Source organism: Bubalus kerabau, chromosome X, assembly GCF_029407905.1.
Source record: "Bubalus kerabau isolate K-KA32 ecotype Philippines breed swamp buffalo chromosome X, PCC_UOA_SB_1v2, whole genome shotgun sequence".
Lineage (NCBI taxonomy): Eukaryota > Metazoa > Chordata > Mammalia > Artiodactyla > Bovidae > Bubalus > Bubalus kerabau.
The window spans coordinates 127,444,473-127,462,348 of NC_073647.1; the positions used below are offsets into that span (position 1 = coordinate 127,444,473).

The 17,876-nt window shown below is 37.3% G+C and overlaps 1 protein-coding gene across 5 annotated transcripts in view; it reads left to right on the forward strand.

Moving 5' to 3' along the window:
• DMD (dystrophin) overlaps positions 1-17,876 on the forward strand; it is a 2,389,494-nt gene that overhangs the window by 790,136 nt on the left and 1,581,482 nt on the right. For all 5 annotated transcript variants that reach the window (XM_055564496.1, XM_055564495.1, XM_055564498.1 and 2 more), the window contains one exon: positions 10,949-11,068. In XM_055564496.1, the coding sequence (XP_055420471.1) occupies positions 10,949-11,068 (120 nt within the window). The remainder of the gene's footprint in view (positions 1-10,948; positions 11,069-17,876) is intronic.

The following is a 17,876-nucleotide window of genomic DNA, read 5'->3' on the forward strand; positions in this document are numbered from 1 at the left end:
AGTGAAAAAGTTGGCTTAAAGCTCAACATTCAGAAAACGAAGATCATGGCATCTGGTCCCATCACTTCATGGCAGATAGATGGGGAAACAGTGGAAACAGTGTCAGACTTTATTTTTTGGGGCTCCAAAATCACTGCAGATGGTGACTGCAGCCATGAAATTAAAAGACGCTTGCTCCTTGGAAGGAAAATTATGACCAACCTAGATAGCGTATTGAAAAGCAGAGACATTACTTTGCCAACAAAGGTCTGTCTAGTCAAGGCTATAGTTTTTCTAGTGGTCATATATGGATGTGAGAGTTGGACTGTGAAGAAAGCTGAGCACTGAAGAATTGATGCTTTTGAGCTGTGGTGTTGGAGAAGACTCTTGAGAGTCCCTTGGACTGCAAGGAAATCAAACCAGTCCATTCTAAAGGAGATCAGTCCTGGGTGTTCTTTGGAAGGAATGATGCTAAAGCTGAAACTCCAGTACTTTGGCCACCTCATGTGAAGAGTTGACTCATTGGAAAAGACTCTGATGCTGGGAGGGATTGGGGGCAGGAGGAAAAGGGGACAACTGAGGATGAGATGGCTGGATGGCATCACCGACTCGATGGACGTGAGTTTGAGTGAACTCTGGGAGTTGGTGATGGACAGGGAGGCCTGGCGTGCTGCAATTCATGGGGTCGCAAAGAGTCAGACACGACTGAGTGACTGAACTGAACTGAACTGAAAGGACATCAAGAAAAATAAATGCAAAAAGGCAAAATGGTTATCTGAGGAGGCCTTACATATAGCTATGAAAAGAAGTGAAAGGCAAAGGAGATAAGGAAAGATATAACCATTTGAATACAGAGTTCCAAAGAATAGCAAGGAGAGATAAGAAAGCCTTCCTCCATGATCAATACAAAGAAATGGAGGGAAACCAGTAGAATGGGAAAGACTAGAGATCTCTTTAAGAAAATTAGAGATAACCAAGGGAACTTTTCATGCAAAGATGGGCTCTATAAAGGACAGAAATGGTATGGACCTAACAGAAGATATTAAGAGGTGGCAAGAATGCACAGAAGAACTTTACAAAAAACATCTTCATGACCCAGATAACCATGATGGTGTGATCCCTCGCCTAGAGCCAGACATAATGAAATGCGAAGTCAAGTGTGCTTTAGGAAACATCACTACGAAAAAAAAACTAGTGGAGGTGAGGGAATTTCAGGTGAACTATTTCAAATCCTAAAAGATGATGCTGTGAAAGTGCTGCGGTCAATATGCCAGCAAATTTGGAAAACTCAGCAGTGGCCACAGGACTGGAAAAGGTCAGTTTTCATTCTAATCCCAAAGAAAGGCAATGCCAAAGAACGTTCAAAGTACTGTACAATTGCCCTCGTCTCACACACTAGCAAAGTAATGCTCAAAATTCTCCAAGCCAGGTTTCAACAGTTCGAGAACCATGAACTTCCAGATATTCAAGCTGAATTTAGAAAAGGCAGAGGAACCAGAGATCAAATTGCCAACATTCATTGGATCATCAAAAAAGCAACAGAGTTCCAGAAAAACGTCTATTTCTGCTTTATTGACTATACCAAAGCCTTTGACTGTGTGGATCACAACAAACTGTGAAAAATTCTTCAAAAGATAGGAATATCAGACCATCTGACCTGCCTCCTGAGAAACCTGTATGCAGGTCAAGAAGCAACAGTTAGAACTGGACATGGAACAACAGACTGGTTCCAAATAGGGAAAGGAGTACGTCAAGGCTGTATACTGTCACCCTGCTTATTTAACTTATATGCAGAGTACATCATGAGAAATGCTGGGCTGGAAGAAGCACAAGCTGGAATCAAGGTTGCAAGGATAAATATCAATAACCTCAGATATGCAGATGACACCACCCTTATGGCAGAAAGCGAAGAACTAAAGAGCCTCTTGATGAAAGAGAAAGAGGAGAGTGAAAAAGTTGACTTAAAACTCAACATTCAGAAAAGTAAGATCATGGCATCTGGTCCCATCACTTCATGGCAAATGATGGAGAAACAGGGGAAACAGACAGACTTTATATTTTGGACTCCAAAATCACTGCAGATGGTGACTGCACCCATGAAATTAAAAGATGCTTGCTCCTTGGAAGAAAAGTAATGACCAACATAGACAGCTAATTAAAAAGCAGAGACATTACTTTGCCAACAAATTTCCATATAGTCAAAGCTATGTTTTTTCCAGTAGTCATGTATGGATGTGAGATTTGGACTATAAACAAAGCTGAGCACTGAGAAATTGATGCTTTTGAACTGTGGTGTTGGAGAAGACTCTTGAGAGTCCCTTGGACTGCGAGGAGATCCAACCAGTCCATCCTAAAGGAAATTAGTCCTGAATATTCACTGGAAGGACTGATGCTGAAGCTGAAACTCCAATATTTTGGTCACCTGATGCGAAGAACTGACTACTTGGAAAAAACCCTCATGCTGGGAAAGATTGAAGGCAGGAGGAGAAGGGGACAACTGAGGATGAGATGGTTGAATGGCATCACCAACTCAATGGAGATGAGTCTGAGCAAACTCCGGTGTTGGTGATGGACAGGGAGGCCTGGTGTGCTGTGGTGCATGGAGTCTCAAAGAGTCAGACACAACTGGGCGACTGAACTAAACTGAAAGGAAATCAACCCTGAATATTCATTGAAAGGACTGATGCCAAAGCTGAAACTCCAATACTTTGGTTACCTGATAAGAAGAGACTTAATAAAAAAGACCGTCATCCTGGGAAAGATTGAGTTCAGGAGTAGACGGGAAGGACAGAGGATGAGATGATTGGAGGGCATTACCAACTTAATGGACATGAGTTTTTGGCAAATTTGAGAGATAGCAAAGGACAGGGCATGCTGGTGTGCTGCAGTCCATGTGGTTCACAAACAGGTGGACATGATGTAGTGAGTGAAAACAACAACAACATTAGCATTTCTTTCAAACAGTAAAAGCATGTAGGAAGACCCAACTATTGTGTGTGTGTTTAAAGCAAGTTTTGTGTTAGTAATCTTTCAAATGTAATAGGTTGAATTCAAGTATCATTAGGGAGATAAAACCTGAAACTCAGCTGAGTACACACACACTGTTACACACAGGAGCTTTTAAGTTTCTATTTATGTGCCTTATGATGTGGAATTATATGAAACATATATCTATGTCTTATGCTTATTTCATCAATATTAATATCTCTTATGTGAGAGGGATTATATCACAGATTCTGAAGACATACTCTCTAGGTTCAAAACATAGTTCTGTGAGCTGAATGACTTTGTAAAGTTTCTTAACTATGTCATGCCTCAGTTTCTCCGGGTATGAAGTTAGGATGATGATGATGATGATGAGAATACTTATCTTATACTGTTGATAAAATAATTTACTAAATAACTGCATAACCCTGATACCCAGAATTATATAGATTATATTAGGTGTTACTATTGTATAAGACATGACTTTTACCCAAATGAGGTTGATTAGTATGGTAATAATCATCTTATGATGTAAAGAAGTGATGAGTTATTTAGAAAAGGGCAGCATCACACTTTATGGTCTACAGAGTACTGTACAGATGATACTCAGTTTTAATTTTTTTAATGTAGTTGAGAAGACATATAATTCCATATAAATACTATAAACAAGCAACAGATCCCAAGGATAACCTCACATATGAGATAATGCCATTAATTCAATTTAATTTAAAAAAGTACAGTCCATACCCATGTTCGTATTTTAAAAAATCAAGTGATTCCAGTTAATAGGTGACTCAGAAACTATTGAGCACTGAGTCAGTTACATGGCTCAAAATGTTACAGCCCTGTTTTAAAGTACATCAGTGCATCTACTAAAATGTAACTCTCCAAGACCCCTTCATCTTACAGATACCTACTTTATTTATTTTTTACTACCTTATTTCTCCAATAATGCTTATTCATTAGATGTTTATGCCCTCTGCAGAGGGTAAAACAAGAAGGAAAGCAAAAACTCTATTCCTCACTTAATTGAGTTGGTCTCTGCTAAAATAGGGCTTTCCTTGTGGCTCAGCTGGTAAAGGATTTGCCTGCAGTGTGGAAGACCTGGGTTTAATCCCTTGCTTGGGAAGATTCCCCTGGAGAAGGGAAAGGCTACCCACTCCAGTATTCTCGCCTGGAGAATTCCATGGAATGTAGAGTTCATGAGGTTGCAGAGAGTCAGATACAGCTGAGCGACTTTCACTTTTTTCAGTCAATTATGTTGCCTTTGTGCATTTCTTTTTCTTTGGGGTGACTTTGGTTCACTGGTTCTTGCACAATGTTATGAACCTTTGTCTGTAGTTCTTCAGGCACTCTTTTACTATTCACCAGGGAAAGAAAAAAAGTGAAAGATTGCATGCATGCATGCTAAGTTGCTTCGATTGTATCCGACTCTTTTGCAACCCGATGGACTGTAGCCTGCCAGGATCCTCTGTCTATGGCATTTTCCAGGCAAGAGTACTGGAGTAGGTTGCCATTTCCTTCTCCAATCTAATGAAATAGGCACACTCATTATCCCAGTTTTGAAAATTAGAAAGCTGATGTTTGGTGCGGTTGGAAACTTTCAGAAGGTCACGTAGCTGGTTAGCAATACCTGCAGGAATCAAACCTAGGAGTTCTGACGTTAGTTCCCACACCTTTAACCATACACATATTTTTTGTCATTCTGTGTTCTTTTTCACATATATTCTGAAAGATACACGGGCACATTAATGGTCAGCTCTGTTTTTACAACAATTTTTCACATTTATTGAGCCTCCTTCTTGAAATTGGTAAGCATTGTTTTCTTTTAAAAAAACATCATTGAAATGTTCTTTAGTGCCCTGCCCCTCACTCTTATAGCTTAGGAGTGGGAAAAAATATAAACATTTATTTCTAACAAAAAGGTAAAAAATGAATTCTGTTATAAAGACTAATATAACTATAATATAATGGTTAAATAAGTAGATATCTAAATAAAAGCTCTTCTAGGAGAGCCTGGTGAGGAAACTTATTTAAAATATTTAGCAAATTGATAATAAAATTGCATACTGTAAATAGATCCTCATGAGGGACTAGACAGCACAGTGACCAGTCAGGCTTATTAAAGTCAATATTGGACTGAAAATAAAATGGCCAATTATTTCTGAGTCATTTCATTCAGGGAATAGATAGAATAGGGAATACAGAGCCTAGAGCAGTGTAGAGATGATCAAAAGAAGGATATAAGAATAACCATAAGAGAAAAGGTGATGAGAATGATATACTGCCTACTCACCAGTTTTCTGGTTTGCCTGGGATGTTTTTATTTGAAAATAAAATCTATTTAAGTCCAGATTATTGTATTAATTAATTGTTCATAAGTATCTAGGGATTTTTTTGGTTCCTAAACTGGATTTTCTAAGATTGTACTTTCCCAAATGTTACACTTATCCCATGTTCTTAGAAACTATTCTGGTTTCTTAATATTTTTGCACAGTTTGTACTGAATATAGCCTTTCATTTTGTGTACATTTAGTTGGATAAGCTAAAACTATGAATTACTTAATAGTTTATTAAGCATATTTCTAATAATATTAATCTAAAGTGATATGTGAGGAGGCAGTAGATGGCCTTAGAATCAGTGCAGAACCAATGACCTCTGTCATTTCTAGGTATGTTTGTGTGTATGTAGGACTTGCAAGTGTTGGCAGTTTCCTTTTAAAGTAAAAGAAACAATAAAATAAACTATGTGCATAGGCAACCAGTGTTTTTTCCTGTTTCATGTCGTTTAGCATATACTGTTACCAAGGGAAGGCAATGGTACCCCACTCCAGTACTTTTGCCTAGAAAATCCCATGGACGGAGGGGCCTGGTAGGCTGCAGTCCATGGGGTCGCTAGAGTCAGATACGACTGAGCGACTTCACTTTCACTTTTCACTTTCATGCATTGGAGAAGGAAATGGCAACCCACTCCTTTTTTTTTTGCCTGGAGAATCCCAGGGATGGGAAGCCTGGTGGGCTGCCATCTATGGGGTCGCATAGAGTCGGACATGACTGAAGCAACTTAGCAGCAGTAGCAGCAGTTACCAAGGGAAGTACTGTATACTCTCCTGTGTAACTTACGAGAGACCCAGCCTTGTTTTTCTTTTCTATTACTCTACCTTTCTGTTAATTGTTGCTCTTCACTTCTAACTGTCAGATATAATAATTACCTTTCCTTAAATATTTCCATGACTTTATTTCCCAAACATTATTTCACATGTATGCTAAGAAAAGACAAAATAGCCTGAGGTAAATTTTGAAGTGACTCTTCAGTGATTGCTCTAACCACATTTGAAGACCAACTTGACATGGGTTAGGAGAAGGCAATGGCACCCGACTCCAGTACTCTTGCCTGGAAAATCCCATGGATGGAGGAGCCTGGTAGGCTGCAGTCCATGGGGTCGCCAAGAGTCGGACATGACTGAGCGACTTCACTTTCACTTTTCACTTTCATACATTGGAGAAGGAAATGGCAACCCACTCCAATATTCTTGCCTGGAGTATCCCAGGCACAGAGGAGCCTGATGGGCTGCCGTCTATGGGGTCACACAGAGTTGGACACGACTGAAGTGACTTAGCAGCAGCAGCAGGGCAAGAATTCAGTACCACTGAAACATTTGAAGGAAATAGAAGAAAAGTCATACTTAAGTCATAAAATGTGAATATGTACTAAGGGAACAACAAATTTTATCAGATTTTTTAGATATATAGTAATTTATAAGAAATAGAATTATTTACAGGGGTATAACAGAATCTAAGTTGGCCAAATCTAAGCATTTTTAATGTTACATTTTACTGTTGGCCTTTTCTCTTGTCATAACGAAAAAAAAGATTCTTAGTTGACATTAGAAAACAAACATTGCTGACATTTGTATCAAGTAATGGTATAGAAATTTAATTAGGACCATGACAGATTTTTAAAAATCTGGTAAGTGTAACAAATGCATCACTTCAATAAAAATTCTGGCAAGAAATACATAATAAAACATCTAGTATATATCTGTGTGTATAAATAATTTATATTCTTTTAATAAGGAAAAACAGGCTTTAAGAATCACATATTACAACATTTTAATCTGAAGACATTATCTTCTGATAGGCAAAAAGCTTACTGTATTTCTCTGGGGATACATCTGTACTTGAAATAATTTGGCTCATATATCAGGTTTAATGAGTGAGTCAATTGTAAATATCCATTGTGTAAATCCTGCTATGAGAAATTGAAATCCATATGAAGTAAATATTTAATTAAAAATTAATTTAAACTAGCTTTAAAAACGTAATATATTTTAAAAATTAATTGCCTTGAGAATCCATGTTTTCCCAAAGAGGGATGCAGGGAGCTATACTTTATACCAATGATCAAGGCCCTTATTCATGGAAAGAAAGGTTGGCAGAAAATTTTAACTTTTAAACCCACCATTTTCTGTATGGCACTTTTACTTCTTCTAAGAGACAACTTCATTTTTAAAAATGAAGTCTGGACACTGGATATTTGATTGTATTTTGCAGATAAGGGAATTAGCTAATACTATAATATTCATTAATATTTATTTTTGGAGTTAAGTTCTGGCAAAATAGAGAATATGATTGAAATGTTTCAGTAGTTCTCTCTTGCAGCTGTTGAGTATGTTCAGAAAAGTCAATTTAAGGTTTTCTGTTTTAATCCCCGATTAGAAGTGAAAAAAAAAAAAAATATATATATATATATGTAAAATTTGAAGAAGTCATAAAAGAGAAAAAGAGATACTGGAAGTGACTTAAATACAGTATATGTTAATTTACTGCAGTGCTATGCACTGTTCAAGATTTCATCTACTGTGGAGAACCTTTTCCATATTCCTTTATTTTCCTCTACTCCCTTTGAGTTCAGGTAGTTCTCACATTTGATTTTTAAAGCTATTATCTCACTAACCACTAGCTTAGTGGTACTTTGTGTTAGCACTTCAGCAAAAGCATAACATGTAAACCCTTGATCAATTTGGCAAAAATATAATTTCTGATTGTAGAACCAATAGATAAGCAAAATAAAATAGAAATCTAAGTACTGGAGGGAAAAAACTAGTATATTTGATCACATATGTTTTATAAAGATGCAACCTGAGTTTCAAAATAAGTATTTCATGAATCAAGCAATGACTTTCTCAGTTTCCTTTGCTAAAAAAAAATATGAAAACCATAAAAAGGTAAAAAATGTGAGCAATATTTCCTAATGGTCTTTAATATATGGAACTGAATATACCCTCATGCTTGAATGATAGGGGAAAAAAAATGACTTGGCCAAATTAAAGAAACCAGTTTATGATATATTGGCCACCAAAATATTATTTTAGTTATTATTTTTAAAATTCCTGGCTGACACATTTGAAATGTTCCCAGTCCTAGCTTATATAACTCAAAAAACACAGACTAAACATGACTTTCAAGGGCAACTCTGAATGTTAATGTTTCCATTTTCGGCCTCACGGCAGAAAGAGTTTTATTAACCAGTGTAAGCTCTGGAATGTCAAAGGCGTGATAGGCAGTACAGACTCCACACACAAAATAGATGCATAGTCATTTTATTCTAAATTGCTTCACTTGAAAATGCACCATGAAAATCTGGAGAGAGGAAGTAAAAGTAAGTGATTTTATAGTGCTCTAAAAGTTGAGACTTGAAAAATAAAAGTCCTAGGATAAAAATGCTCCAGCATTCGCGTTTGTGATGTAGCTAATCCTCTTAGGTTCCCTTACACCTGCCATACAGTTTGAATAACTAGGAGTAAGTCCCATAGGTTCCAGGCAGCCTTTCTGTAGGGACTGCAGGTTTTCTAGAAACTAACAGGCTTTGTGGGCTTCTCTGGTGGCTCAGATGGTAGAGAATCTGTCTGCAATGCGGGAGACTGGTGTTTGATCCCTGGGTCAGAAAGATCCCCTAGAGGAGGGCATGGCAACCCACTCTAGCATTCTTGCCTGGAGAATGCCATGGACAGAGGAGCCTAGTGAGCTACAGTCTATGGGGTCGCAAAGCGTCAGACATGACTGAAGTGACTTAGCACATGTGCATGCACAACAGATTTTGTCTCAAACCTACTTCTTCTTTCTTGTAATATATAATAACATATTCTAAGAAGCAGAGTAGATGATTAGGAATTTTACATACTCATTTAGTCATTTCCAGGTTATAATTAGTGTAGCATGGTAAGATCTTGGTGGAACTGGAGCTCCCAGGCCAGGTGTCTTGGATTTAGAATGGTCTCCTCTGTTTAGTCCTCCTCTATTTACCATCTATTTATTCCTCTCTGCCTGCCCCTGTTTATCTTTATAAGAAATCTATACACTGATTTTTTAAAGATTGGAATACTGTTTGGGGTTATATATGCTTGATAGTGTAATTGTAATTAAACATTAAAAAAATAGAATCTTACCCATTAGATTGTAGTCTTTACACAGTCAAGAAGGGCCAAACTCATCTGTGCATATTGCTCTCACCCCTGCACGTGGTGCTGTTCATTCAATAAAAAATCATCAATCTTTAGTTATATGAAATGTAGTGAGAAGGACAGAGAGTGTCTCTGTTCTAATGGACCTTATATTCCAGTATGTAAAGATAAACAACACATGACTAATACAGAAGAAAAATCCAAATGTGAAAATGAGAGGTTAAGAAAGTTATATGACTCAGGGAACTCAAACCAGGGCTCTCTAACAACCTAGAGGGGTGGGATGGGGTGGGAGGTGGGAGGGAGGCTCAAGATGGAGGGGACATATGTATCCCAATGGCTGATTCATGTTGATGTTTGGCATAAACCAACTCAACACTGTAAAGCCGTTATCCTTCAATTAAATAAAATTTTAAAATGAAACAGATAAACTGTATGATTTGAGTTAATAAAAAGTTGTAGAAATGGTAACTCAGAAGCAAATTTGGGTAGCATCTTCATGAAAAGCCTTTCTGAGCAGGTGATGCTTAAACTGAGTCCTGAATGATAAGAAGGAGAGATTATTTAAAGATATGGAAGAAGAGCAATTGGGGGTAAAGCAAACAGCTTGACGCACTGTTAAAGAGAGAGCAGATAAGTATGACTGAAACATAGTGTCAGAGGGTGAGAATGGTATGCAGTTACTTTAGAGAGGAAGGAAGGTACTAAATCATACAAGGATTTTTGGTTACATAATTTGGATTTTCCTTCTTAGTGTCATGGGACCACATTGGTTTTTATCCAGGGGAATGCCATCTGATTTAAAGCTGAGTGGAGGAGAAGGAACCAGCAAAGAAAATAAAAAGCAGTTCTTAGTGAGATGAAAGGATAATCAGGTAAGGGTGGTGCCTGCAACTCAAGAAGAGAGAAGGTCCAATATGGAGTGGTTATTTAGGTTGGTAATTGGAATGTCAATTAAAATGGTATCACAAAATGGCTAGTAGATTTGGGAACCTGGAGGTTGATGGCAACCTTTATAAGAGATGTTTTAATGGGATAATGAGTAAAGGGTATAGTAGGGTAAGGGAGTGGAAAGAGTAACTAGAAAACACAATTTTTTAGTGAAGAGGAACATATAACAAGGCAGAAGCGATAGGGCTTTTGGGGGCCAAGCGTTTGTTTTGTTTTGGTTGTTAATGGAGAACTGTAGAGGAGATGCTGAAGACGCTTGAGGCAGCCAGGTATTTTAGGAGAACAGTCCTTGAAAAGGTGACAGGAAGTGGGATAAAGGACAGCACATCTTAGTATGCCTTTATCAGCAGATGCTTTCTCTCCCTTTACTTTCACATTCAATTGACAAAAATGTGCAAATCTTGCTGAGCACGATAGCAGAAAATTTGCTTGAAATGGTTGTAGTCTAATAAAAATTGCATTACTCAAAGCAGAAATGGCAGAAATGAATCACACTCATTTGGGGAAAAATGTTTCTTGGCATACAGAGCAGGAGACTTTTAATTTCCTTTTACAATTTTATCTTTCAGGTGCTTCAAGAAGACCTAGAACAGGAACAAGTCAGAGTCAATTCTCTCACACACATGGTGGTGGTTGTTGATGAATCTAGTGGTGATCATGCAACTGCTGCTTTGGAAGAACAACTTAAGGTCAGATTATTTTCTTTAATACAGTAAATATGTCATTCAAAGTAATTAATTGCAATTCAGAAAATATTTAGAATATTTAAAACAGAATTTGTATATGGCAGATATTAAGCATGCAATGTATTTATTTGAACTGATTCAAATTATGTCTCATCTGTGGGACATTTGTGCATAATTCCTTTTCAGTATTTGCTGTTTGTTCATAGCAGCTTCTTGGCCTTTGGGGAAATACATAACTGCAGATCTGTTTTTTAATTATAGTTGAATACCATATATGAGATAACTGATAGTGGAATATTATTTATGTTCTCTTCAAGCCTGCAATCTGAGGACAAAGGTTAAAAAAAGAACACAAAAAGGATCACATTCAATTAAATAAAAAATCTAACACCTTCATTATGTTTATTCCTGGAAGCCTTCAGTTTTAAGTCTCATTGAGGATGTAGCAGAATTTTTAAATCATAGAAGTTTGTTGAAGCAGACACTTAGCCTATCAGTCTCTCATTCAATCTGACTCATAGTAATTGTGTCCTTGGAAACTTAACTCATACATATTGATAAAGGATAATGTGAATATTTTCATATTTTTATATTTTCCTCCTAATTGAAAATGATAAAGTTGTATTGTATTTTTTTTTAATTTCAACAATGTGTATATGCATATACCAAACCATCAACATTAAGGAAAAATACAGCAGTTTATTGTTCAGAATGTAAAGCATACATTCACATATTTACACAACCACAGATTATATTTGAGGCATTCATTGTACCCACCAAATGCCTGCCTTTCTTTGTGATGGTTAGGGGCTACTAATCTGACATGTCTCAGGATCCAATCAGTGTGGGTTTAAATAGCTTTATAAGGCCAAGATTGTTCTAAACCTAGTTTCTCTTACCTAACCTATAACACGATTTCTTAAAGCCTTATCTCTGTTTTCTTCTCTTTTTCTGTGAATGGTATTTTTTTTTAATCCCAGTGAAATGTGATTTCCTAAGGTTACTGCTTTAGACTTCTATCTCCAACAATGTTATCTCACTCTCCATCATTAAATGAGAAAGACAAAGCTATTGAACTGCTACAATTGAGCATTTAATATATACTAGTGATTCATGTTAATTGCTTATGTTTCAATGAAATTGTGAGGATTACAGGTCTAAAAAGGTTTATGCCACTCAATAATATAATGTCTCATTGTATATGTGATCAGATTTGTTTTACACACACATACGCACACACGACTTGCTAAAGGACTGACAGGCTGCTGCTACACCCATCTTAAGAAATTCCATGGTTCTGATACAATAACATTGTGACTATTTACAAATAGGTAAAAATCTAATATTCAGTGTTTCTTAGACATTTTCAGAAAAGTTGAAAGAAGGCCTGGAGGCAGAGGTTAGATGGGTGACTAGTTAAAAAAACAAACAAACCCAGAAACTTTTCTAAGTCATAGAGTATTTCCAGTGAAAATAAGAACGGAAAAACATTCAGTTTGGCATCACCAGACCTAGCACAACTAGCTTTAGAATATAATTATTCCAAGGTGATGCCTGTGGGACTAGGCCACCTTGAAAAGCAGTCCAGAGCACTCACAGATGGTGACTGGGTTAGATCTTAGGTAATAAATTAAGAGTGGTGGCCCTAAGGTTTTCTATATTTATTATCCTACTTACTCTCATTTTTTAAACCATACTTTCTGCCTTTAATTCTTTGACCCAGAAACATCTACTAAGATAGCTGTGCATGTATTGGCTGTTCCCGATTCACACAAACTCAGTTCATGTTTGTCCGTGATTGCCTCCCCCTTAATTAGTGTTGAAAATAGCCTCCCAGTCTCCTCTTTCCCCCTTAACCTCGTTTCCCCTTGTGATACCTCATTTCCTGTACTGTCACCTGATTTTAGATAAGCTTGACTAGTGTCTAAAAGAGCAGAGTTAAGGGACTTCAGTGGTGAGGAGGCCACTGCTTTAGCCTCTCTTCCTATTCCAACAGTTTCCTCAGTCTCAGAGGAATCCATCCATGTTTAAATTGTATGCCTTATTTAACCGTTGGTTTGAATTGCCCTGAAATACTGGGCTCTCATTTGACTTTGAAATTTTGGTAATTCTTTTTTAGGTCCCTTACGAGTGATACAATCTTATCTTACCTAGTTTAATTTTTATAAGGAAAGACAAGAGGGTGAGAAGTTGATAGAAAAGGAGGAGGAGAGAAGAAATAATAAAGAGTAAAAAGATAAATACATTAGAGGAGTCACTTGAACACCAACACAAGTGCCCTCTGTGTGTGTGACAAGGTCCATGTATACTTCAGAGACTGAACTACCATGCTTCATACTGGGCCCTGAGGAATTCTGTTAGAAGTAATAGTACGAATTTTAGGAAAAAGAAACAGGTATATGGACTCAGTACAGTGGGTGGGGGAACTGGCAGGAAACCAGGAAGAATCCTTAAGCGCTTTTGTTGAAGTAAGGTCTGGTCATCCCACACCTTCTTTCTCCCCCCAGACCTCCCATGTCACCACAATGCCTTAACCCATTTCTCTCCAATTTGTAGAAGTATCAGATCCTCAAAATGGATACCCAGTGTCTTTAGGAAAGAGATACAGATGGGGGAAGACTTGGAAAGGAAGTCTTTGATGTAATTCAGTAACAGAGAGAGAGAGAGATGTGCTTCCCATCTTGAGTTAGAATTCTAAAAATACTCCTCATGGAATATCTTTACATGTATTGACTTAGTTCTGTGAACTCTGTTAGAAGTTAGATTTTTCTCTAACTTTAAAAGACTTTTAGAAGTCTTCTTTTTAAAAGGTTTGAAGAAAAACAAAGTTAGGTCAGAACATATGCTTAGGGATTCTGAAAGATGGCATGACTTATGAAGGATAATACTCTGAAAAGTGCAGTCTCTTGTAAATTAATTTGATTCTGTCTCTCAGAGGTTCAGCTTGTCCCTCAGCAATGTCACCACAGGTCAGAAACTTGTCCTTAGCTTTAGAGGTTTCTGTGATATCAGTAGATTTGTAAGCAGTGATGCCAGTTAACTAATTTTCCTGAGAAATAGCTTGGCTAAAAACTAAGGTAAGTAATTTACGTGGCAGCTTCAGTCATGGAAGATATTACCATAGCTCTTTCTTTTTCTTTTTTTTTTGATGATTACTTTTAATGTCTTTACTATGTCAGAGGGATTATGCTGGGTAACAGAGGTAAAATGGTGAGCAAAAAAGAGAATTTGTTCTACCTTCCTGGGTCAGAAATGGGTAATTTGCGAGCATGCTGCCTTCCTTGGAACCTTGAAATGAGTGTAGCCATTTATTAGGCTCCCATTATGAATTCAAATGCTGATTCCTTGTCACCCTTGGTCGTCTCGGTAGGCCTGGTGGCTGCCCTCTTGGTACTTGCAATCTAACAGAGGAAATAAACACTAATTACATGATTTACAAAAATGAGCAAATATTTAACAATGGACATAACTTATTTCTATTAGGGAAAGGAAAAAAGTTTTGTGACAACAGATTAGTCTGACTTAAGCTGAAGCTTGAAAGCATGAAATGATTCCCTAGTAAAGTGATGTTTATGATCTAAAAGACACATTGGATGGAACTGTATGAAGTATAAGGGGATTGGTGGATGTGCATATGGTTTCCAGGAAGGATAAACAGTATATCAAGTGAGCATGGCACTCTAAAAAGTGAAAGTGTTAGTCACTCAGTCATGTCCAACTCTTTGCGACCCCATGGACTATAGCCCACCAGGCTCCTCTGTCCATGGGATTTTCCAGACAAGAGAACTGGGGTGGGTTGCCATTTCTTTCTCCAGGGATCAAAACCGGGTCTCCCACATTTCAGTCAGACTCTTTACCATCTGAGCTATGAGGGAGGCCATGGCATTCTCAAGGAATTGAAAAAGAGCCAGTTTGGTTGCAGTAATGAAGTTCAGAAGATTGGAGCTAGCAAAGGCTTTGTAGGTAGACCGGGCCTTATCTAAGAGTTAAACTTAAATGTGTGATACTAAACTCCACAATAATTCATTCAGTCAACAAGCATGTATTGAGCAACAGCCATCTGCCATGATGGTGACTGGGACCACCATTATGGGAATGGGTGGGGAACACAGTCACGGTACCTGCACTCCTGGACCTACACTAGTTAAATGCAATTAAGTGTAAAATTTTGGTCATGACGAGTTCAGTGTGACAGATATATACCTTATTAGATGACTTTTATCTTGCTCCAGAAGGTAAAGAAAGGCCTACCCAAGTGGCAGAAAGTGAACTCTGAAGATTAATAGAGATTGATTAGGCAACAGTAGAGAGCGGGAAGGTATTTCAGATAGAAATACTATATTTATTAATTTATTCAACAGATAATGTATTGAGTACCTACTAGGCACCAGCCAGAAGTCTAAGCTTTGAGGTTAAGTATGAACAAAACATAAATCGTTTCTCTCTAAAGCTTACGTTCCAGCAAGCATCAGAATACCTAAGCAAGCTTTATACTATGAAAAAGGTGCTGAAAACTCTAAGGGAAAATAGACTGGAGAAGGAAGCAGTTTTACATAGAGGAGGTCAAGGGAAACTTTGCTGAGAAGGGGGCATTCGAGCAAAAACTAAAACAAAATAAGGGAGGTGTTTCGGAGGTGCATAGGTCCTATGGTATTTTCGCATTTGAAAACTGAAAAAAGACTATAAATAGAGCATAAAGGAAGCCTATTGTTCTAGGGAGATAGCTGTTTCTAGTGAAAAAAGAATCAGAAACCTGGTGAGGCCAATAGCTTTTACAGAAGATACTCTAATGAAAACATTTTCCTGATAAAAGGTAGAACTATTAAAATCTCATTTTTAGACATGTTCTTCTATACAGGTTTAACACTTGAGTGTCAAGCTAAACGTATTAAATGTGTCTAAGGCCACAGACTTGTGAGGGTTTCTGGCATATAAAAAATGTGGATTATTTTGCTAAATGACCTCAATCTTAAAGCTATTGTCTAAAATTTTGGGGAATTAAAGGTATGTCGAAAGAATGGATACCTTCAAGTAGCCCTTTTGAAGAAGAATAACCTGGAAAGTACAGTTTTAGAGCAGATTATTAACATAAGGCTATGCACACATGTATAGTTTCTTGTTTATCTAGTGAACTTAAAAAATTTTATTGCATAAAAGAATAATTTTCAAAGTTTAGAAAGGTCTCTAAGAACTAGGATACACTCACTGAAATCAAGACATGAAAACCAACTTGATATCAAATGACATTGAACAATTTGTGCAAATATTATGTGGTATTATCAAGACACATTCTTTGGTGGCTATATCAAGTTGGTTGACCCAGTAGAATGGAATAAATAGAAAATGTTTTGATTTCCTTGAAGTATTTTGCAAAGTCTCTCATGAGATGTCTATGAATACAGTGAGCCTTCCTATTTCTATGTGGGTTGGTGGCGAATGTCTGTGTTTTAATATATTCCTTCCTGTTATCTGATTCATGTTCGAGATAATTGTGCTGAAAATGATTGGACCCCTTTATTCAATCCTCAGAGTCAGAAAGTTTGGAGACAAGAATCTATTTGATGATGTAGTTGGGGCATGGTGTAAATTTCACCCCCATGTGAGTGGTTACTGGATGAGTTCCTCTCTCAAATGACTTTAGAAGTTTTATAGAAATGTCCTGTGAAGTTAGAATGTCACATACAAGTTCGTATATTGGTCTTTCATGTTTTTAATCAGAATAGGCATATTTACTGATTGAAAGTTTACTGCTTAGTTAAGTTTTTGATAAGAAAGATCTCAGTCCCCATCTATACATGTGAGAGGATGTATGTGTGTGCATATATACACACGTACACACATATCACTATATACATAAGTTATACAAATGCAAGCGCATGCTTGTGTATACATTTACATTTTATCCATATGTATGGATGTGTGTGTGTGTGTGTGTGTATGGAAGGAGGGGAAAAAGAGAGACCAACTGACCTTTGATACAAATTTAAGATTAAATCAAAGCATGATGACGTAAATTCTTAGTAAATGTGATCTTGGATACAGCCTAATATCTAGATTATAAGGACTAATAATTATGTTCTGTGCTGGTTCAGATACACTTTTAATATCTTAACTGAATTTTTCAGGGAGAATGACAACCTGTAAAGAAAGTTCATAGAGCCAGGAGTTATTTAATTTTAAGGAAAACTTAAGCAGAGATAAGGTACATGTGAGCAGTTTTATCTTATTGAAAAAGGAAGACATTTTCTCTGTTTTACTTCAGAAGGTTGTGCTATCAAAAGTAGGCACAAGTTGATAAGCCTGTATGTCTTCTGCCCAGACCTCTTCGCTGAGCACAATTTTTTCTCTCCCATTTTCTGCTGGATATATGCCCTGTGAAGTTCAAAATGGACCTCAAATACAGCAAGGTGAAATTTAACTGATTGTGTCCTACTTGCCTCTAAACTTGCTTCTTTTACTGACTCGCCCAGTTTTGTTATTGCACCACCATTCACCTTGACACCTATACCAGAAAGCTGGAGGCATTCCGGACGCATCTCTTTCCATTCTCTGGTGAGCGTGTCATGTAATCAGTCAAAACATTGTTGCTCCGTCGCTCATCTTCAGTGCTTCATCTTGGTTCCTGTTACTATTTCCCAAGATAGGGCCCTACCTGCAACCCCTGGAAACCCTTGCCTGAATTCTTATCTTGCTTCAATCCAATCTTCACATTAAAGTCAGTACAGAATTTCAAGAGTCTACATAATAGAGTTTCTCCTCTGCTAAATCCTAAATAACACTGCTCTCCAGAGACTATTATCACTTAGTCCTA